The sequence below is a fragment of the Zeus faber genome, assembly GCF_960531495.2.
Source record: "Zeus faber genome assembly, chromosome: 21".
Taxonomy (NCBI): domain Eukaryota; kingdom Metazoa; phylum Chordata; class Actinopteri; order Zeiformes; family Zeidae; genus Zeus; species Zeus faber.
In genome coordinates, this window is record NC_137208.1 from 15,988,809 (window position 1) to 16,010,361 (window position 21,553).

The 21,553-nt window shown below is 45.9% G+C and overlaps 4 protein-coding genes across 4 annotated transcripts; 1 reads left to right on the top strand and 3 right to left on the bottom strand.

Annotated features, from left to right (window-relative positions):
* Positions 1-1,785: 1,785 nt before the first annotated feature.
* LOC307246600 (uncharacterized protein) lies at positions 1,786-4,965 on the bottom strand. Its single transcript, XM_080022574.1, has 3 exons — positions 4,666-4,965; positions 4,492-4,550; positions 1,786-4,394 (listed from the first exon to the last, which is right to left on the bottom strand). Exons 1-3 carry the CDS (start codon positions 4,935-4,937, stop codon positions 2,854-2,856), a joined length of 1,872 nt encoding a protein of 623 aa, XP_079878700.1. The 5' UTR covers positions 4,938-4,965; the 3' UTR covers positions 1,786-2,853.
* LOC307246648 (uncharacterized protein) lies at positions 4,937-7,091 on the bottom strand (the record flags this gene model as incomplete). Its single annotated transcript, XM_080022634.1, has 8 exons — positions 6,959-7,091; positions 6,397-6,599; positions 6,197-6,298; positions 6,009-6,104; positions 5,748-5,858; positions 5,519-5,636; positions 5,046-5,389; positions 4,937-4,942 (listed from the first exon to the last, which is right to left on the bottom strand). Exons 1-8 carry the CDS (start codon positions 6,987-6,989, stop codon positions 4,937-4,939), a joined length of 1,011 nt encoding a protein of 336 aa, XP_079878760.1. The 5' UTR covers positions 6,990-7,091.
* Positions 7,092-7,735: 644 nt separating this feature from the next.
* On the top strand, positions 7,736-10,906 carry washc3 (WASH complex subunit 3). The gene is made up of 7 exons (XM_080022233.1): positions 7,736-7,888; positions 8,262-8,360; positions 8,445-8,510; positions 8,675-8,809; positions 9,192-9,308; positions 9,393-9,457; positions 9,566-10,906. The coding sequence occupies exons 1-7, from the start codon at positions 7,838-7,840 to the stop codon at positions 9,678-9,680; spliced, it is 648 nt and encodes a 215-aa protein (XP_079878359.1). The 5' UTR covers positions 7,736-7,837; the 3' UTR covers positions 9,681-10,906.
* A 1,533-nt stretch (positions 10,907-12,439) lies between these two features.
* Positions 12,440-16,527, bottom strand: dram1 (DNA-damage regulated autophagy modulator 1). The gene is made up of 7 exons (XM_080022438.1): positions 16,392-16,527; positions 15,258-15,325; positions 14,717-14,859; positions 14,437-14,614; positions 13,911-13,972; positions 13,726-13,818; positions 12,440-13,620 (listed from the first exon to the last, which is right to left on the bottom strand). Exons 1-7 carry the CDS (start codon positions 16,520-16,522, stop codon positions 13,576-13,578), a joined length of 720 nt encoding a protein of 239 aa, XP_079878564.1. The 5' UTR covers positions 16,523-16,527; the 3' UTR covers positions 12,440-13,575.
* Between the last annotated feature and the right edge of the window lie 5,026 nt (positions 16,528-21,553).

Here is a 21,553-nt window from a genome sequence, read left to right on the forward strand (position 1 = left end):
TTTCGACCGTGGTATTACTGTTGGTGCCAGATGGGCTGGTTTGGTATTTCTGTAACCGCTGATCTCCTGGGAGTTTCACGCACAACAGTCCCTAGAGTTTACTCAGAATGGTGCAAAAAAAACACAAAACACCCGGTGAGCGGCCATTCTGCGGATGGAAACGCTTTGTTGATGAGAGAGGTCAACAGAGAAAGGCAAGACTGGTGCGAGGTGACAAAATGCTACGTTAACTCAAGCTGCTTTCACACATGCACTGCAAACCTGAAATTATCCAGACACCCGATGAGCTGTATGTGTGAATGCAAATGTCCAAATCATTTGAACCGGACATTACCCAGACTTCACCCAGCCAGCACCATAGTACAAAGTCTGTGTAATGTCCGATTGAGCAGTATGTGTGAACAGAGCAGGTGATTGTCCGGAGCATTCACAGTGAGCGAGTAGGCGTGTCACATGTTGATGACGTCTCTATCATGCGGCAGTTATTGACCTTTGTGCGAATTTTCGTGCATGGAGCATAGCTGCTGCATACACCTTTCTGCTTTCCTTTATATTCCTTTCCACTCTTTTGTTTATATTGCGGATACATCCAAATACATGGAGTATCAACGCAAAAAAAACAAAACTGATCAGTCGGTAGCCTTGTCCACCATCTTGGGGTGATGCTGTAATCGTGTGCTGTAAAACACAGCAGCATCATTGCGTCGCGTCCTGCCTCCTGCACACTCTACCCAGGCTCCGCCCCTCGTATTTCCAGGTAGTATAAATGCATCTGACACGGACAATCTCCGTTTTTTTTGCTACATGTGTGAAAGGGTAAATCCAGACAATGTCTGGATAATCAGGTCCGGACATTATCTGGACATTGTCCGGAGTGCATGTGTGAAAGCAGCTTCATGGCCATAATTTATCCATCTTCTAATGATTACTTCCAGCATGATAATGTGCCATGTCACGAAGCAAAAGTCATCTCAAACTGCTTTCATGAACATGACAATGTTCAATGTTGTTCAGTTTCCTTCCCAGTCACACGATCTGAATCCAATAGAAAACATTTGGGATGTGATAGAACGGGAGATTCGCAGCACGAATGTGCAGCTGACTAATCTGCAGGAATTGTGTGATGCAATCATGTCAACACGAACCAGAATCTTGTGGAATCCATGCCAAGAGGAATTGAGTCTTTTTTGAGAGCAAAGGGAGGCCGTACCCAGTATTAGTATAGTGTTCTTAATAAAGTGAGAGTAGGTTTGCCATTTTGTTCCATCCAGGCCTTATTAGAATGTTGGCTCCCATAATTTATAAGTTTTCAAAGCAAAACCTTCATTGAACATTTTACAATTGAGAAACTTACCACTGTGCAGCTTCTCAAGGCGCTTCAAGCAGTCCTATAGGGGTTAAATCTCCTTTCCGACAATAGCAAACCTATCCTTCAAATAACATGTTTGACATCATTTCATTACAAACTTAGAAAATGTTGGATTATAATAATAATTACAAGGACATGGTTAGATGTGTAACTCTCTCAAATCTGCCACGGGGGATTCATTGAACCACTTCTTGATCTGTTACATGGGTTTATTCTGTATGCAGTTGAATCTTCCTGTAAGATAGAATATGGGTTTCTTTACACCGAATGTTGTTTTAAAAATATGCAACAAATTCCATCTTTTTGAGTAAATATTTCAATTTGTATATGTGTTGATTTACATACACACCCATATTTCCCCTTTGCAGTTTGGCACATTTCTGTCCCAAGGAAATGAATATTTACAGTATATTTCATATGTGTGCTACCCTCCCCCCCCCCCCCCCCCTTCTATTTCTTTGTTGACCATACCTACATTCAGTTCCATGTATGTATGGTAACTGTCCATGTCTAGAGGTAGAATTATCAAGCTTTTCCTAATCATCTTTGGGGTAAATACTGTTCCTATTTTGTGGATCGGTCACGAGTCTCAAAAATTATGTACATCATTTTTGCGGCATTGGCACATGGCAATATATTAGGTTATTTGACCCCTTATAAAATGTGTGATTCTCACAACTGTATCACACTGAGTTAAAAAGTTGCAACTGCCTCAACCTCTTGGTTCGACCTTAAGAAAATTTAACGTATCATTACAAAGGACTGTTATATCTACGCGTACAATTGATAGACCCTAGGTTAGGTATCAGCAATCTTGGTCATTTATCTTCTAAGCAAGACTCTCAGTGGAACCACCTTAAGATTAATGAGTAAATTAATAACTTTCCGGGATGGAATATTTCCATTAATTTTAACACATTGAAAATGTAGTACTGTTGCTTTAAATGACGCTGACACTATTATTCATAATTATCCCATTCAGCGATTTCATCAAACTACATTTGCTAAACCATATTCCAAGATGGAAAAAAAAAATGCAACCTGATGTAACACATTCAGAAGCTATCCTGTTTGTCCTTGTCCGGGTTACTTTACGTGCATTCTGCAACGAACAGGAGGAAACAGATCAGCGCACACACACACACACACACACACACACACACACACCTCGAAAAGAGTTTTTATGGACTTCTATTGCAGCTCCTCTGAAATACTGGCAACATGGAAGAAAATAAAATAAATAAAAAACTTTGAATGTACAACTACATTCATCTATGTTTCAAGAGAGTCCCAAACGAATAACAAAAAGGAACAAAATGGCAGAATTTAGGAAACAAGCTGGTGACTTTTGATTGAAGACCCTGGAAACACTGAAAACACCCAATCCAGGATGCGCTTTAGGCACATTACTGTACACAGATACATTTTAATCATTAAAATTCTAGTAGCCTGCAGCAACTTTCTTTTCCTGTCCGATCTTTCGGTCATTCGGGTTGCTCTGGTATTTGGGAATCCAGAGAATGCGCCATCCCTCCGTCCTCCGTGTGAGCCTCCATGTGCTTGCGGAGCTTGGCCTTGGAGGCGAGGCTCATCCCGCAACGCTGGCAGCGCGGTTTGGACGCCTTCGTCGCCGAGTGGCTGCGCTTGTGTCGCCCCAGCTCCGAAGTGCTCTTGAACTTCAGCTGGCACACGGTGCAGGCGTAGGGCCGCTCGCCCGTGTGGATCCGCTGGTGCAGCCGAGCCTCGCCGTGCGTGAGGAACGTCTTGTCGCAGTGGCTGCAGGGGAACGGCCTCTCCCCCGTGTGGATGAGGTTGTGCCGGGTCAGCGCGTATATCTTGGTGAAGCCCTTCCCGCAGTGGCCGCACGGGTACGGCCGGGCGCCGCTGTGGGAGAAAATATGCTCCTGCTGGGCTTTCTTGCTCTTGAAGCACTTGTCGCACTGAGTGCAGGCGTACGGCTTGTCGTCCACGTGGGAGCGGTGGTGCTTGGAGAGCTCGCCCTGGGACAGGAAGCCCTTGCCGCACTGGGAGCAGAGGAAGGGCTTCTCCCCCGTGTGCATTCGCTCATGCCGGGCCAGGATGGAGTCCAGCGTGAACCTCTTGGGGCAGTAGGAGCACTGGAAGGGGCGCTCGCCCGTGTGCACGTGGAGGTGCTTCATGAGCATGAAGCGCAGGGAGAAGCGCTTGCTGCACTGGCCGCACTGGTACGGCTGCTCCCCCGTGTGCGTCGCCTGGTGCCGCTTCACGTCCGAGCGCCGGGTGTACGTCTTGTCGCAGTGCAGGCACTTGAACTGCCGCGTGACGTGGTGGGCCTGCCGGTGCTGCGAGCGCGCCAGCAGGGTGTCGAAGCCTTCGCCGCACTGCTGGCAGGTGTAGCGCAGGCTGTCGCCGTGGCTCTTCCGGTGCTCCAGCAGCAGGGAGGAGGTGGCGAAGCTCCGGCTGCAGATGGAGCAGATCTGGGGGAGCCGGCTCTCACCCGAGTGAGCCTTTTTGTGGTGGACGCTCAGGCTGCGCAGGTTGGTGAAGGAGCTCCCGCACAGCTGGCACCGGAAGGAGATCGCCGCCCCGTGGTGCTTGGTCTCGTGCTTGGCCAGATCCCACGAGTGCTGGAACGTCCGGTCGCACCGCGAGCAACGGAACGGCCGCTCCCCCGTGTGCGTGAGCTGGTGCCGCCTCACGTCGGACGTGCGCGTGAACTTCCTGCCGCACGTCTCACAGACGAGGCCACTGGCTCTGTCACACGACTTGGCGGGGTCGACACCCCTGCTTCTGCGGCTCTGACCGTCGGGCGGCTCGTCCTGCTGCGAGCTGCCTTTGGGGAGGAGCTTGATTGAGGTGAATATTTGGTCGGCGCTGCCGGGAGACGGCGCGAACTCTGCCCCGTCTCTCTTCGCCTCCGTCAGGGCCCTGTACTCTTCCGTGGGAACATTCTTTATGTGGATGTGGGGAGGGCTGTTTTCTTCTGCGGTATAGAAGGGACACTGTGGGCAGGTGAAGATGATGGAGGTCATCTCCCCGGATCCATCTAAAGAAAAAAAACAAAACAAAAAACATGCTTACTCGGCTTAGTATACATCGTACCCGCGTTCTTAGGGCCTATATGTTGAGACCGCTCTGGTTACCTGTGTTCATTCCTTTGATTGCTATTACGGATGGGGCCATAGACACATCGACTTGATCCCTTTTGGAGAAAAAGCAAATGTATGGAATATTATTTATTACATGGCATAAAATTTAACATACATACAGTATAAAAATATATCACGTAGTAGTCAAAAGAGAATCGCCCGCTGTACATTTTCTCCTCTTTGTTGCGCCCATCCGATGATTGCTTGCGCTTTCGTGTCTGGGTGGACTTGTGCACATTAAGGAAGGAGGCGGACTGCTGCGCGTGGGGTACGGGGACTTCGCGGGTCGCCTCCGAGACCGTTGCAGGTTGCAAATGTTCCACAAGTGACCCCGCTCCTTCTCTGGTCTCCTCGCCGGCTGTTCCTTCAGCCGCGTCACCTGCGGCGGCCTCCTCCTCCTCCTCCTCCACGCTCATTCCTTCCACGTCGGGGTTATTCATCACGCCTGTCGGTGCACCCTGAGTGAGGGTCTCGTTCTTTAGCGCAAAGGTCTTGGTGAGCGTTTCCAATGCTTTAGCGATATCGCCGCTCTCACCCGCCTCCCCGACCTCCTGCGCGGCGTGTTCCACACAGGCGCCGGCGGCCTCGCCCGCAGCCACCGTCGTCGTCGTCGTCGTCGTCGTCGTCTCTGGCCCGGCGAAATCCTCTTGGATTTGGATTTCCTCGGTCGACACGACGACTTCTTCGCCGACGTCGGACGCGCCGACTTCGACCTCCACCTCGGTGTAAACGGTCACCACGCTGAAGTGGTCCCCTGCCGCGAAGGCCATGGGGTTTGTGATGTTGGCGTAGTTATGCATTGCTTCCTGGCCAAGGGAAGCGGTCGTTTTTTGGGATGGAGGAATGGATAAAGCGGACATGATGCAGCTTCCAATGGTGGATGAAGGTCCATCTTGGAAAAAAAAAAAAAAAAAAAAAAAAAAAAAAAAAATGAAATTCATAATGATGCCTTTTCATCATCACTATGGTTTTCATACATGGCAACGTATGGCAGGGTTACAAACCATTTTGGGACACTTACAAGGTGTTTTCAAGAGGCATAAACTCTTGTGGTACTGGTAGATTAAGCTCAGTTCTTTGCTTGTGGTCTGAATACATTCTCTAGCGATAGAGGGAGTCGAATCCAACCAGTCTGCAGTCTAGAATGAAAGCAGAATAATTTAAAGCTGCATTGTAAACGCAAAAAAACAAAACAAAAAAAAAAAAAACAGTTTGACGACACGACGTGTCCCAACGATATTTCTAAATACCTGTTTGAGGTCCGGCACGGGGAACAGCTTTTCCAGTTTTGACAGCAGCTCCCACAGCAGCTTGTGCAGAGCTCCATCATATTTGGGCCCATATTCCACCGGAAACACCTCCTGTCAGGAAAGAAAATAATAAAACGTTACGCACGTCATTATTTAAAGGATTATTTAGAAATGACCCGTAAACGGGTTCATACGATGCCTTGTGATTGATTGTGATCTCCTCACGCTTATAGGAAGTAAAACAACCCAAATGGCTCTTACCTGGAAGAAGTACGCTCTCTCAGCTGGATCTTTCAGGAGGCTTTGGACAAGCGCAACGAAAGTGGCTTCCGTCCTTTCCACCTCGGCGTCCCTGCCCTGACAGAGAAAGAGAGGACGCCGCAAATTAATGAAACTATTGCTGTACGCCGGAATTCTTGATCAACGCATACGTCCGTAAGCACGCTCACATCCGTGCTCGTCGGGGTTACGGGTAGTCTATCCAGGCGGCTTTGGATGGCCGGAGCGTCGACGGAGCCTCGACTTGAACCTTTGCACAGCTCCAGGATCAGCTGAAATACAAAACCCAGTCACCGCAAAAAACACGGCTCTCAATTCAGGATGCCAACGACAGAACTCGAACTTGGGAACAAACTCCCAGTTTCCTCACCCTGGCTCTGAGGCCGAGGAGGAGCTCGGCTCTCTGCCGCGGCGCCATAATTCCCGGAACCGCCTCCGTCGCCGTAAACACATATTCCTGGAGCAGGTCGTAATTCATCACATCTCTCTGCTTGGCCACCTGCCACATGGCTGCGGACAGCAGCCGCAGCGGGGGCACCAGGAGGCGGAGAGCCGGGGAGGGGAGGCCGGGATCTGAAGGGGGATCACATCGGGGGGAAACAAGGTCAAAGGTCAGAGACGGAGAGTGGTCAGTACATTGAAATATATAAACATTCGACAATTTTTCTCATGCAAAGCTTTTACGGAGAAACAGCTGCCTCTCAGGTCATACACCAATGAGGGTAGAAGTTTAAGGACACCTTCAATCACACCCAGACAGACAGAGACGCTCAATTGGAATAAATGACGCCATCGAACGACCTGACCCGCACAGCTTCCAGCGCCACCCTGATTCGGGGAACGTAAGTTCCAGTAAATAGACCAGCCCCTTTCCAAACCACAAAACCCGCCGCAACGGCGCGAGTAATCGGTTTTTTCCTTCGCCAACGTACCATACTTTTTGGCCCCGTAAAAAGCCTCCATCCGTACGGAATGCCCCGCTGTGACCGCGGGGATCGGAATCAAAACGGTCAAGATGTGTTACTTCTATTAATATTCCGCGAATCCCTCGCTGACATGCGCGCTTTCAACGCAAGCAGTCAATCCTCCAACCTTTTCGTCCGAGCTTCCGCTTTTCAAGGTAAAACGCGTCGGGGGGGGGGTCAACGAACGAGCCCACGGCGTCACGGAATTTAAAAAGGGGTTATTCAATTTGGGTTACAGGGTGAGGTTAAACCCTTGAATAATATCAAGAATTGTTTCGACTTACTATTGTTATTTAGCGATACATTCAAAGGTAGTTAACGATGAGGGACTAATGCTGCGTTCTATTGAAACTCGGGAATCTGAAATTCCGAGTCGGTAGTACCCCGTTGTACGCCCGCAGTAAATGTGTTTGTTTGGCAGATTGAATAATCCACACATTCAAGCTACAACTGTTTTCTTGACTTAAAGTTCCCTTAATATAAAAAAAAAAAAAAAAAAAAAAAAAAAAAACAACAACTACAGAGTCGTTTATATCGAAGTTGGAATGTTTTCACTCTTCCAAGTAGGAGGTCAGATGTTTGCGAGTTCCAATTTCAATGGAATGCCACATGACACCCACAGGACGGATGTTGTTTTTGAGTAAATGAGGGGTGGGCTTCAAAATAAAGGTTTTTTCCCCCCCATCTATAATCCTATTGGCTGGTGAACGCGGAAGCGTCACATTTCGTCACGATCACGGTTGAGTCACATGAACCGTGCACGACAAAATCACTTCGTACGTCGTCCGGGGTCTTTTTTTTTTTTTAAGTTAAAATTATCCAGAAAGGCGTCCGCAAACAACTATCATGGACGAAGACGGGCTGCCAATCGTGGGATCTGGAGTTGATCTTACCAAGGTTGGGGACAACGTCGGCCAGCTAAGTGCAAAGGCGACAACAGGCTTGTTTGATGGTGACAATCAAATATCGCGATGTTTTGTGTATATTTTCTGATGAATATATCCAGCATTTGACGATATTTCTGGGGGATCGCTATTGGAGCTGTCATACTATTTATTAGACTTTGATTGCGTTAGTTAACCGTAATGCAGCCTTAAAGATTAACATTTATATTGCGATTCCCAAAATCCACATAGGATTCAATGCTATTTATGGTGACACTTGTTATCGATTTAATATCGGTGTTGTTGTCGGGGATACATTTTTAACGGTCCCCTCTGTGCCGCAACTTCAGCAGCGCCTTTGCTCGTGTCGTTGTTATTTCCTCCAGGTCCCGGCGATACAGCAGAGAAGAATCGTGGCGTACCTCAACCAGTTCATTGTCCACACCGTCCGCTTCCTGAACCGCTTCTCCACGGTTTGCGAAGAGGTGAGCCACTTGGCGCAGGCGAGCCCCGGGGAGCCCTCTGTGGTCCGTCCACTTTTCCTAATGTCCACACCCGTCCTTCCGCAGAAACTGTCGAGCATATCTCTACGGATACAGCAGATCGAGACCACCCTGAGCATCCTGGAGGCCAAGGTGTGTCGCCGCGGTTCTCAAGCACCCTTTACAGAACACGTCACCGGCGTCTTCTCTCTTGTGTGATGAATTGCACGCCAATGTGGAAGGGATTTTAAAGTGGTTCGTGTGTCTCGCTCCTCCACCTGGGTGGCGCTCCCTTCATCGCGGTCCGGTCCGCGCAGCTGTCCTCCATCCCTGGTTTGGAAGAGGTCACTATAGAGGGGGTCAGCCACCAGAAAACTGCAGCGGCCAACGGGTTGACGTCCGGTTCAAGCCAGACGGACGGTCCAACAACCGTGCCGTTACCACCTTCAGAGGTAAAAACAGTTTGTGTCACATAATATGGACAGGCTGTGGCTGACGTAATGATTCATGCAATAAACTGATGTCAATTTGTACCTAATTAGCAACTTGATGCCAAAAACCATGACTGAACTCCACAGGGCAAATCAATAGAAAAATCATAATGAATTTTTATGCGATTACAAATGTAATCGCATAAAAAATGTAAATGTAAATGTAATTGCGAAACCCGCCACAATGGCATTGATCTGTCATCTGTTAAAAGTCTTCTTTTCATGAACTCAGAACCAGAGTGGTTAAGCCCGGTCGTATGTTTCCATAACCCTTTTGGAAGGTGTTAAAGTTGAAGGTGTCATTGCAATGGTTCCTGGTTTATTAAATTACAATCCCCTCCAGCCCTCTCCGAATTTGCCGGCGGCTTCCCCGCAGCAAAAAGCGGAGGCGGTTGAAGAAAACGCCGTGACGGTGGCCAAGGACCCGCGCTACGCCCGGTACTTAAAGATGGTGCAAGTGGTGAGTTGTAACGGAGCCAACACCATGTCCACGGAGGAGGCATGTGTGCGGCCGCCTCTGTGCCTCAACTTTCTTCTCTTGCAGGGCGTCCCGGTCATGGCGATAAAAAACAAAATGGTCATGGAGGGTTTGGATCCCAACTTGCTGGAGTAAGGGTTTTCATAGCTCATCACATCCTGAATATACGTAACTCCCGCCGTCCAACATCCACCCGAGGAGTCGAATAATCAAGTGTATTTCCATATCGTTGGCGACAGCACCCCGGATGCACCGGTTCCCGACGGTGGAAAAAGGAGAGCCGGGGATCGGGACGATGACGACGACGACGACGATGACGACAGCGCCGGGAGCGAATCGTCGTTCAGTGACTGAGCTTGGCGCTCTATTTGAACGCCGAGCTGTAAGGACCCTCTTGTCTCTCGCCTTTCTCAGATTCCGGTTCTGAACGCCCCTAGGATGGGGGGGGGGCGGGGGCAGCATCAGCATTAGTGTGACAGCCAATCCCGATCCGATGCATTTCTTTATCGATGATCAGGAGGTGCCCGGTGTCCGAAAAAAACCCTGTGGATAATGAATGCAGCTTCAGTGAAACTGCTGAAAAGCTCTTGTCGGTTTTGATACATTGCCTCCATTTTTTATTTTTTTTTGTTGGTTTTTGGTTGCGTTTACAACTAAATTGTAAAAGCAGTGATCTGTTAAACCTAATGTAGAGTATTTTATATAACGATTAACAATATGTAGTTACACTATTGTTCGCTTTGAATGACTTTTTTTTTAATGTATGTTTTGGGCAGGCACATGATTACCTAACGCCTTGAAAAGAGATTGTCTAATGGCCACGTGGACTTTTTTTTTTTTTTTTTTGATTCATCGGTTCGGTTTGCCTTTGCGATAGTTCTAAAAAGATTTATGTGTGGCTCGATGTGGAGGAAATGCTCTGAGAGAATGGACACAAACGTCAACTATCGCATCTCTTCCATTTCAACTGGAGCTGTGTGTGCGTTTATATTTTCTGTCATGGAAACAGCACATCTGAAGGAGATATTAATGTACAGGATAAATAAAAAATAAACAGATGAATGTACAGAGATTTGCACAAGTGTAATATCAATTGGACAGGTTTCTTACCAGGTCCTTTGGGGTGCTTGAATTTTGTCTTTTAAAAAAGTCCTGGAATACCTTGAAAATAGCCCCCTTTGTGCTGAATTGCTTGAAAAGTCATTGGGGGGGTAAAAGGAAACTGATCATTGAAAACATGTGATATTTTCCCTGCTTTTATTATTCAAATCGTAACGTAATAAAAAAATAAAATCCTGACATGGATTATGCCAGGGAGAGGGAGTAACTTTAATCCAGCATGGTCGGAAGTAGACAATAATAACCTCTTTTTGTGTAGCACATTTCATACACGACATGTCGCTCAAAGTGCTTTACATTCAAAGAAGGTTGTCAGATAGTGACAATAAAAGCGAAATGCATTTACAAAGTACAATAATAAAATAATCAAAAGAATGAAATTCATTTAAAAACAGGGTAAGAACAAGTGGTCCCCAGTTAATAATTTTATTATTTGTCTTGGATTTTACTATCATGACCAAACCACACCCAAAATACACAAAATAAAATAAACCCATGTCTCACTCATGTCATTACTGTCTCTTTTTCATCCACTTGGCCTAGGCACACACGTAAACATGCACCATGGGGTTCTTATACGTGGCCAAATATCTCACCATTAAAAATAATTTAATAAATACTTAGACAAAGTATTTCACGACGCATTCCTCCGGATTGTACGGAATGATCCTAAAACCGTAGGTGCCAGTCGCCACACGAACAACTTCCACGTCACACATGATCATCTCCATCCAAATGTCATATAGACGACTTTGTAAAGAAACCACTTCACTGTAAGTTGCATTCAGTTTTTTTCTTCTATCTTACGTTATCTAATATTTTTTGAGACTCTTAATTATATATATATATATTTTTAATAATTAATAATCAATTTAAAAAACAACTAGGAAGACTAATTGAAGGCTGAGCTGAAAAGAAAGGTTTTTAGCATTCGCTTGAAAGCACCTACAGAGTCTGCCTCCATAGTTTGGGAGCATAGCAAAAAAAATGCATCTCTAATCTTCTGAGTGGGGTGTTATACAATTAAGAGGACTTTAAAGTCAATTTTAAAGGAAATTATATTAGTAGATGACAATTAGATTAATAATAGATATATACGTATATTAATGTACAACGATTAGCCCCAACATTCAAATCACCACCAATAACCACTAATATTGTGTAGCTCCCCCTCGTGCCATCAAAACAGCTCTGACCCGTGGAGGCATGGACTCCACGAGACCTCTGAAGGTGTCCTGTGGTATCTGGCACCAAGACGTCAGCAACAGATCCTTTAAGTCCTGTAATCCCACAGATGCTCGATTGAATTGGACCCTAACCCCGCCCATCCACATGATGTCGAAGAAAATGCGATTCATCAGACAAGGTTACCTTCTAACATTGCTCCACGATTCAGTTCTGACCCTCACGTGCCCGTTGTAGTCGCTTTAGGCGGTGGACAGGGGTCAGCATGGGCACTCTGACCGCTCTGTGGCTACGCAGCCCCGTACGCAGCAAGCTGTGATGCACTGTGCGTTCTGACACCTTTCTATCATAGCTGCATTAACTTTTTCAGTAATCTGTGCTACAGTAGCTCTTCTGTTTGATCGGACAGGCTAGGCTTAACTCCCCACGTGCATCAACGAGCCCGCGGGCACCCATGACCCTGTCGCTGGTTCACCGGTTGTCCTTCCTTGGACCACTTTTGGTAGGTACTAACCACTGCATACCAGGAACACCCCACAAGACCTGCTCTGACCCAGTCGTCTAACCATCACAATTTGGCCCTTGTCAAAGTCTCTCAGATCCTTACGCTTGCCCATTTTTCCTGCTTCCAACACATCAACTTCAAGAACTGACTGTTCAGTTGCTGCCTAATATATCCCACCTCTTGACAGGCGCCATTGGAACAAGATTATCGATGTTATTCACTTCACCTCTCAGTGGTTTTAATGTTGCGGCCGATCGGTGTACTGTACTAATATAAATAATAAGACAATCAGACTATGAAGATATTATAGTTTAATTAATAAAGATCCCATTGGAAATGCATTACATTTGTTTTGCGGGAAGTTCTCGAAAATGAAAAAAAAAACTAGCTTAAAAACAGTACTGGAAAGCCCTTGAATTTGAATACTGCGAGGTTCACCACGTTGACTGTGAAAAGTGTAAACAAGTTGAGCAGCCTGGAAAGGACTGCAGCTGAAAAAGAGCCTGCCACTGGCACATTTACAGTGGTTAAGTGGTTAATGATTAATGTATGTTGTAAATGTAAATTATGTAACAAAGTAAATAAATGACATGGAAATGAACGCACTTTGCTGATGTGCTACACCTGGAATAAACATTCATACATTTAGTTTGAAATAAAAAAAAAGTCCTTTATTTGTCAGCAGTGGGCCGAAGTGCACAATAATTCTTCAAGCAATTACGGTAAAACATGAAAATGCATAAAACAAAATAGTCACCTTACACATATTTTTTTCATAAAGTACCGGATATTATGTCAAAATAACATTTTAATGTAAAATAATATGTGTATATGTGGACAATATAATGCTCAAAAGATTATACAGTATATGAAAAAGTACCATCAGTGTGACTGAAAAACAGTCGTGACGTGATTATTTTATTTTCAGTTCAATCCTGATGAAACTTTGGGACATTTCTTTCACAATACTCTCATGTGACAAGAGACACTGCAAGTGGAGCGCTCATGGGACTGACTTCTCTGATCGAAAAGGTCAAAGGTCGGACTGTGTGTGCCTGCTGTTACAGTAAGTGGCAGACAGCCGTTGTCGAAGTGCAGGCGAACACGTCTCAAGGAACCTTCCCATCGGTTCATGCAATTTGTGACAAGTGGACGCCGGGGCGCCAGCGGCAAGCTCGGCAAAAGGTAGCAGCTCGTTCTGCTCTCCAAAATCAAATATACAAGAAGCGTACATTTTAAAATACAAGTACAATCGTGTATGTCAGTGGTGTGGATGCAAAACAGATTTTTAAAAAAAAGTACAAAGTCCCTGCAGTGGTATTAAAAGGGTGTCATTGAAGTAATACAAAACACGTTTTTTAATCGAGCAATACTGCTAATGAAAATGTTTTGGGCTTTTTTTGGATACAGTATTTGAAGCAAAAGGATGATACAGTACGGTCAAAAGTACTCCAACCACTCCACTTTCACCTGCAAGGCGAACAACTGCGGCAAAGGAAAAGGTGAGAGGAATTAGAATTCAGCCGCGGGGGGGGGAAATGGATCGGTTGCGTGTGGAATTGTGAACGATCTCACGAAAGGAAAACCCACCTTGAACTCGGGGATGTACGTGAAGAAGAAGCAGACGAAGCTGAAGGCGACGATCCACTCGCTCACAGCGCTGGCAAGGTAGACGGAATAGTCCTGAGGGCGAATGGGAGAGATAATAAAAAAATATTATACATACACAGTGTGACGTACGATGACGCCGGCCATTCATTTGAGAGTCAACCCACCTTGTCTCTGGCGTCTCTGTGCAGTGTTGTTCTTCGTGTCACGAAAAATGCACAGATGATGGCTGAACAACCAGATAAGGCAAATTTGAAACTACGGCGCAAGGAGCGGGGGACGCACTGACGTGAACCCCCCCCCCCCGAAATTCCTTCCCCCGTCGCAAGCGGCGGCGCAAGACCCGCAAACGATCCGCCCCTGGCGAACAAATCTTTCAAATGACTCGAGAGGCGCGAGTCACAAATCGGAAATAATTACCGACTACATTTAAGTCCAAGGCAGTCGGTGTCGGTCATATTGAACATGGCTGATTAACACTTTGCATTCCACCAAAAATAAATCATTCTGACCGAATCGCATGATTCCCGGGAGAAATCCATTCAGAACTAGGAGCCTAACCGACTCTTCCGACTGAATCAAACGAACCAAGAGTCAGAAAAACCATCGAAACGCCTCTTTTCGCTGAGTGACTCGTAGAGAACCGAGTCTCAAAAAAAAAAACGAAAAAACATTTTGTCACCGGCAGGATACTGGGGAAAATGGCCAGCAAGGCGACGGTGGCGATGGCGGTCCTGATGCCGCAGGTGACCAGGGAGGAGCTGTGCGGGTAGATCTGGTAGGAGATCACAGACTGGAGGATGATGTAAAGCACGCCGCTGATGAAGAACAGCAGGGCGCCCGCGTCGTGGACCGGCATCACCGTGGTTTCCTGGAGCCCGACACGGGACACAAACATCAGAGCGCGCGAAAAATGATCCGATTTGGGATCCGATTTGGGATTTGATGCGGGGGCCCCGCGCGGAACACCAACCTGGAACGTGGCAACAAAACACATGCCCAAGCAGGACAGCAGGCCGAGCACGAGCGCGGCCACGTTCAGCGATGGACGCAGGACGCGATTTTCCCGACCCAGCCTCTCCACAAACTTGTATCTGGCATACATGGTTAGAACTCCTGCAGGAGATATTTCACGTGCACGCCACGGGATTTAAAGCGGTTTTCGTGATGACAACAGACGTCGGAACATTTCCAGAAGGTTTTTTGTTTTGTTTTCCCTGACTTCCTGCTTTCATTTTCAAAAAATAGGGAAGTCTGAATGGTTTCCTCAAGATATAGTTCCTCCCTTCGATCTGCTTTTGTGAGTTAAATAGAATGATATTATTAATGATAATATTATTATTAATAATAATAATAATAATAATAATAATAATAATAACAAAAGCAACAACAACAAAAGCAATAACAACAACAACAACAACAACAACAATAATAATAATAATAATAATAATAATAATAATTATGATAACAACAACTCCAATAATAATACACGTTTCATTCTGCTTGTGCTCTACCTGTAAATGAGGCGATGGATGTCATAAAGCCAAAAATGCAGCTCTCTGGTGGATTTGCACCTGTATCACTTTAGAGAAAATTGTGGAAAGTGTTCAGTGGTCATTGCCATTGATTAGGGCAGACATTTTTCAAATACTGTGGCTGTGCTTACTGAAGTATATATTCCGTTTCCATTTTGAGTTTTTACTTTACGTTTCAAAACAACTGTGTGTACTTTTTACTCTCCTACATTTCTAACACAGAGGCGTACTTTTTTTTTCTTTCTTGTTTTTGTAGTGATTTATTTATGTTTGTATATATTTACGAATGACTATGACACCAACAATACGATATTACTGTAACTTATAGTCAGGCTCTGCATTGGCACCATGGAATGGGCTCTGTTATATCAGTGTACTGGATATGACAAGGATTTAAGGAAAGTGGAAGTACTTATTATGCATATCGTTTTGAAATTTACGTGGCCTTTTTTTGTCAAGTGTCCTTGGGTTGTTGGCGCTTATAAATCAAAGTTATTATTATTATTATTATTATTATTATTATTATTATATAGAATATGTTTTATATATGTCAACAAATATTATTAATATATTATTATCATATCATCATTATTTTTATTATATAGAATGTTTTATATATAACAACATATATGATTCATTTATTATTATCATATTATCACGATTGTGATAATTATTATGATCATTGTTGTGGTTATGATGATGATGATGGTGGTGGTGGTGGTGGTGGTGGTGATGATGATGATGATGATGATGATGATGATGATGATGGTGATGATCTAGTTGACATGTAGTTCGGCTTAGTTCTCATCTCACGCACGTTACCTGTCTGTCGTGGAGTCAAGGAGCTCTTTCCCCCCCCTAAAACATCAGAGCGTTATATCTGAAACGCGTGTTTTGTAAATCACTTCCACGTCGTGACCGTTTCAAACCCCGCGACGCGGCGCGGAACGCGGTGCCGCCAAGGCTGCCCGCGCTCCCCGGGTTCAAGCGGCGACTTTTCGCTGGATTCACAGGGAATAAATCGCGCGGAGTGTTTACCTCCGTGGGATAAGTACAGTACGGACCGAGTGGCTCCCCTATCCAGAACCGAGCACATGGAACGCGCCGCCTTACCTGATGTAAGGAAAGACCACATCCACGTCCTTTCGGAAAAGCGCGACGATGTAAGCCACCACGAAGGTGGTCGACGACCAGACGACGAGGAAGGCCGGTAAAAAGCACATCCCCTGCGTGAACCACAGCATCTCGGCTTCAGCTCGGGATCCTGGCGAGGGGGAACACAAATGAAAGTGAAAGTGACCCTGTGGCTGACACTTAAAGTTGGGTCTGGTTTGTTGGGCCTGCCCCAAAAAGGGCGCGTTGGGCTCGGATTCGGAGAAGCCCCGTGGTCAGCCACCTCGTACAGTGCAGCGTGATGATCAGGATGGATCCTCTTCCCCAAAATATCATCACCTCAGGGCCAAGACCGCTGCAAGGCTAACAAAAAGATTGATGTTCGTCAATCCTTTCTTTCTTTCTTTCTTTCTTTCTTTCTTTCTTTCTTTCTTTCTTTCTTTCTTTCTTTCTTTCTTTCTGCCACTGAAGTGATTTTGTGAAATTATACATGTTATTCTAAAATCTTACAACTGTATTGTACTTAATTGACCTTAAAGGGGAATAACACCTTTATATATATATATATATATATATATATATATATATATATATATAGTATTACTACATGAGTGTGTATACTGTAAAAAGTACTACCACATGGATGTGTATACTGTATATAGTATTACTACATGTGTGCATACTGTATGTTCCGCCCCCAGAAGCCCCTCCCCCAGTCTGTGTTGCGACATGTGCACTGTGATGATAGTATGACATCAGAGCAATATATATATGTATATATATATATATATATACATATATATATACACACACACACCGATCAGCAACAACGTTAAAACCACCTTCCTAATATTGTGTGGGTCCCCCTCATGCTGCCAAAACAGCTCTGACCTGGGAGGCATGGACTCCACCAGACCTCTGAAGGTGTCCTGTGGTGTCCGGCACCAAGACGTTAGCAGCAGCAGATCCTTTAAGTCCTGGAAGTTGCAAGGTGGGGCCCCCCTGGATCAGACTTGTTGTTCCAGTACATCCCACAGATGCTGGGTCGGATTGAGATCTGAGGAATTTGGAGGCCAAGTCAACACCTTGAACTCTTTGTCATGTTCCTCAAACCATTCCTGAACAATTTTGGAGGTGTGGCAGGACGCGTCATCCTGCTGAAAGAGGCCACCGCCATCAGGGAATAGCGTTGCCATGAAGGGGTGTACTTGCTCTGCATCAATGTTTAGGTAGGTGGTACGTGTCAAAGTAACATCCACATGAATGCCGGGACATTGCCAAGAGCATCACGCTGCCTCCACAGGCGTTTCTTCTTTGCATAGTGCATCCTGTTGCCATCTCTTCCTCAGGTCAATGACGCACACGCACCCAGCCATCCCCATGGTGAAAGAAAACTGATTCATCAGACCAGGTCACCTCTTCCATTCCATGGTCCAGTTCTGAGGCTCAGGTGCCCATTGTAGGCGTCTTCAGCAGTGGACAGGGGTCAGCATGGGCACTCTGACCAGTCTGCGTCTACGCAGCCCAATGCACTGTGTATTACGATCGGTATGTGTGTATATATACATATATACATATATATGATGATCTCTATCAGAGCCTCATTGAGATAAATGGAGAATTGCAATTAGAAATAATCTGTATGTTTATTTTACTTATTATCTATCTTTTTATTTATTTATTTATTTATTTATTATTTCTTTATAATATTCTATATGCATTTATTTTATGTTTGGAATTTATCCTGAGTTAAGATCGATTCAATATATTGACAGGATGCACTTGTGATCAATTGATGGTGGCGGGGTCCGCCTCTACCGGTAAGAATGCCCTCATCGGAAATGTGCAAGAAGGGAAAGGGAGCGGGGGGGGGATGTGAATTAAGTTAGCTGTAGTAAGTATCTGAGGTCTTCAGGGGCCCCATAATCCAGACCCAAACCCTATTGGATTTGCCCCGAGATCCAAAGGGGAGGTAGACCAGGATTTAACCCAATTGGCCATCATAAAATGCGGAGCCCAACCAGTACAGATCCTGTGTCGGGCCCTTAGGTTCATATATTCTGTCAGGATTAATATAGTTTAAAAAAAAAAGAAGAACAGCACCTGCACATGAAAAATAACCCCCAAAAAAAGCAACACATCAATCGATCAGAATAAGGAAAGAATTTGACCGTCTTCAAAGACGAAGCTAAACCTAGGATGGTGAAAAACAAATGTCACTGTTTTGAATTGAACTCTGGAACTTAGTAGTGTGATCCACCCAACACAGACAATGTTATGCATCACCACTTTTATGTACGAAGTGCATATGCAAACGAAAGCGATTGCTGTCTGGCTCTTACTCAAGTTCTGTGATCATAGGCGAGCACACGTGCACTCCCGGCTGAAAAAATTTGAATGCAACCATCAGCCTATCAGCTGTGACCCGCTGCTATAAAAGCGCCGGGCGCGTTGGGCTCCCCAGGGATCTTCAGCGACCCAGACAGCTGGGCAGGAAGAGCTAGAGGGCTTCACGGATGATCACAGAACTTCAGTTAGAGCACGATAACTATCTAACTATTTGGCATAGGCCAGTTGAGTCTACGCCCCGCTGTCAAGAGACGAGGCAATGGCTCTGTCGGTACAAGTGGGCAACCGATAGGCAGAATAACTTCCAAGACATAACAGAGCGGTGGTAGCGGCGTTATATTCATACACGGTAACTCACGTGTTAAAAAATAACATCGTGGCTGACCTCAACAGGGAAGGTCTGCCATGTGCCCTGACTGGCGGTAAAACCAATCAGGGCGTGGACGCCGCTGCTCCGCGGGGAGAATGGGCCTTGATGCCAGCGCGGCCATGCTTGACTAGTTTCCGTGTAGGCTTGCGCGACGCCGTCACATAACCGATGAGAAAGCCCGCTTGTTTTTCAACGGAGGTTTTCCCGCGTTAGCCTGCTGCGAGAAACAAACAGCCAAATTGTGCTCCTTGTCGCCTGCCCGTAAATCCGGAGTTGGTCTCATTCCCCCGGTATTTTTGGGAACCGAGAAGTAGTGGGAATAGATGCCGGTGGGCTCTGTTCACTGGCGGAAGGACTGATATTGCCCCCTCTTTTAACAGTGCCGCTCTCTCCTCTGATGAGGCCGCTGCTGCCGTGGGAAAGTTACAGACCTCTCAACAACACTAACTCGCATAATTCTGAACCAATTTTCATGAAATTATAGTTAGAATAGTTTGTTATGAATGTGAGAAATTGAACATGAAACAATTAATTCAGTTACTGGGGGCGGATCTAATCATATTATTTCATTCACCACCATGTTTAAAGGAAGAAGGCATAACGCGTGCATGCCTTCTTCTGAATGTTGTTTTCATTTAAGGCCACGTCTCACTTCCTTTTATCTGTTTATTCTTTGTTTGCTGATCCGAAAAACGATCCGACCCGTGACCCAAAGCCGCGATACGATCCGAAACTGCGAGTTTTGTGACCCGCTGCACCCCTACACCTGGGCTACGACGGATGAGCGATGGGTGGTGGTGGGCTCTCACCTGGTGGAGGGAGAACAGGATGACGGGGCGGATCCCGGAGGAGCCCGAGGGAGGCCGTTGGGGACACTAGCGACGCTCATGGAAGAAAACGAATCTTGGTACTTCTTGTCTTCGTTCTTCGGGGAGTGGTCGCTGAGCAGAATGTCCCTTTTATGGCAGCAGGTCAAAGCCAATAAGGACGAAGCTAGAGGGCAGAGCCTACGTGAAATGGAACGGCTACTGTTGTTGTGTTGTGCTTTTTCGTTTTCCAAAGCCGTTGTACCCTCGGTTTATTTTGTCGTATTTTATTTTAGCTCGTGATGTGAGATTGTAACCATATATCTAAACTTGTCCGCATCCTGGATAAACTGCTCATCTCAGGGAGCTGCCCATGAGCACATCTCTGATCCGACCCTTGCACAAGCCGAAACCGATGTCTGTCTGCCCTTTTATTTAAAAACCACCGACTGACAAACCGCAGACTAAAGCGACTCTTTCATTTCTGTAACAAGATGAAATATATCTTGAGTCAAGCGACTCAAATATGGAGGATATGGAGGAGTCTATCAAATATCGAGGAGTGAAGAGCAGAAAGGAGAGGAAGCATTTCGGGCGAGAGCAAAAAAAGTCAGGAGTGGGGAAGTGGGGAAGTGAGTTGTTTTTGCGCGGCCAATGGCGCGGTTGCCGCAGTTTGTTCCCATAAGCGGAGGTTCGGAGGGGAAAGAGGATGTGTGCCTAATGCTGTGCGATGCGTCAGTGTGGAAATGTGGAAGTGTGGAGCGGGGGTTTGGGTTTTCACTGACCTGCTGCAATCGTGGAGGTATCCAAATGGAATGAACTAAAAAGTGATACACCATACATCCCGTCCCATCCCTCCCATCCCGTTGCATCCCATCCATCCCATCACTCCCATCCCATCCCATCTATTCCATCCCTCCCACTTACTATAATTGGACGACGGTCTGTTTGTGTGTGTGTTTGTGTGTTCGGATTTGCATCACACTCCATTCCTCTGATCGCCTCCAAACTTTGCCAAAACACTGTTCACGGGTCCGACCTTTGCATAGGATGGTTTTTTTTAATTGCATTTGCGTAAACACTCTATGAGCAGTTTTAGTTTTTGTTCGCATTAGTAATTCACGATGTGGAAACCGGAACCGATGTCACAAAGAAGGAGGAAGAAAGGGAGGAGCAAAGGCAGGAAGGAGGAAGAAGGAGGGAGGGAGGACGGGGGGGAAGGGTGGGAGGGAAGAAGAGAGGGGGGAAGGATAGACGAAGGAAAGGGAGGGAGGGAGGAAGGAAGGATGGAGGGAGTGAAGGAGGGAGGGACGGAAGCAAGGGAGTAAGGGAGAATGGAAGTGAAGGAAGGAAGGAGGAAAGGAAGTAAGAAAGGAGGGAAGGAAGGAACAAGGCAATGAAGGAGGGAAGAAGGCAGGAAGGAAGGACGGAAGGGAGGCGCAAAGGCAGGGACGATGCAATAAGAAAAGGAGGAATGGATTCATTTGGATTCATTTATTCATTCATCTTTATATTTATTACATAATTCATCAATATACAAACATATGACCACTAAGTGAAATGGAAGGAAGGAAGGAAGGAAAAAGAAGGAGGGAAGTAGGAAAGGAAAGGAGGGAGGAAGAGTCAACAGTAAGGAA

What these genes read in the sequence shown, in the direction of transcription:
- LOC307246600 (XM_080022574.1), bottom strand. Translation starts at nt 4,937, where the DNA reads ATGAATAACCCCGACGTGGAAGGAATGAGCGTGGAGGAGGAGGAGGAG. An exon ending in CGCAACAAAGAGGAGAAAAT is followed by an intron (nt 4,551 to 4,665) that starts GTACAGCGGGCG and finishes TTTCTCCAAAAG; the next exon opens with GGATCAAGTCGATGTGTCTA. An exon ending in AATCAAAGGAATGAACACAG is followed by an intron (nt 4,395 to 4,491) that starts GTAACCAGAGCG and finishes TTTTTTCTTTAG; the next exon opens with ATGGATCCGGGGAGATGACC.
- washc3 (XM_080022233.1), top strand. Translation starts at nt 7,838, where the DNA reads ATGGACGAAGACGGGCTGCCAATCGTGGGATCTGGAGTTGATCTTACC. An exon ending in CTGGAGTTGATCTTACCAAG is followed by an intron (nt 7,889 to 8,261) that starts GTTGGGGACAAC and finishes TATTTCCTCCAG; the next exon opens with GTCCCGGCGATACAGCAGAG. An exon ending in TCTCCACGGTTTGCGAAGAG is followed by an intron (nt 8,361 to 8,444) that starts GTGAGCCACTTG and finishes GTCCTTCCGCAG; the next exon opens with AAACTGTCGAGCATATCTCT.
- dram1 (XM_080022438.1), bottom strand. Translation starts at nt 16,522, where the DNA reads ATGCTGTGGTTCACGCAGGGGATGTGCTTTTTACCGGCCTTCCTCGTC. An exon ending in GTGGTCTTTCCTTACATCAG is followed by an intron (nt 15,326 to 16,391) that starts GTAAGGCGGCGC and finishes TTTTCTCTAAAG; the next exon opens with TGATACAGGTGCAAATCCAC. An exon ending in GTTTTGTTGCCACGTTCCAG is followed by an intron (nt 14,615 to 14,716) that starts GTTGGTGTTCCG and finishes GTCGGGCTCCAG; the next exon opens with GAAACCACGGTGATGCCGGT.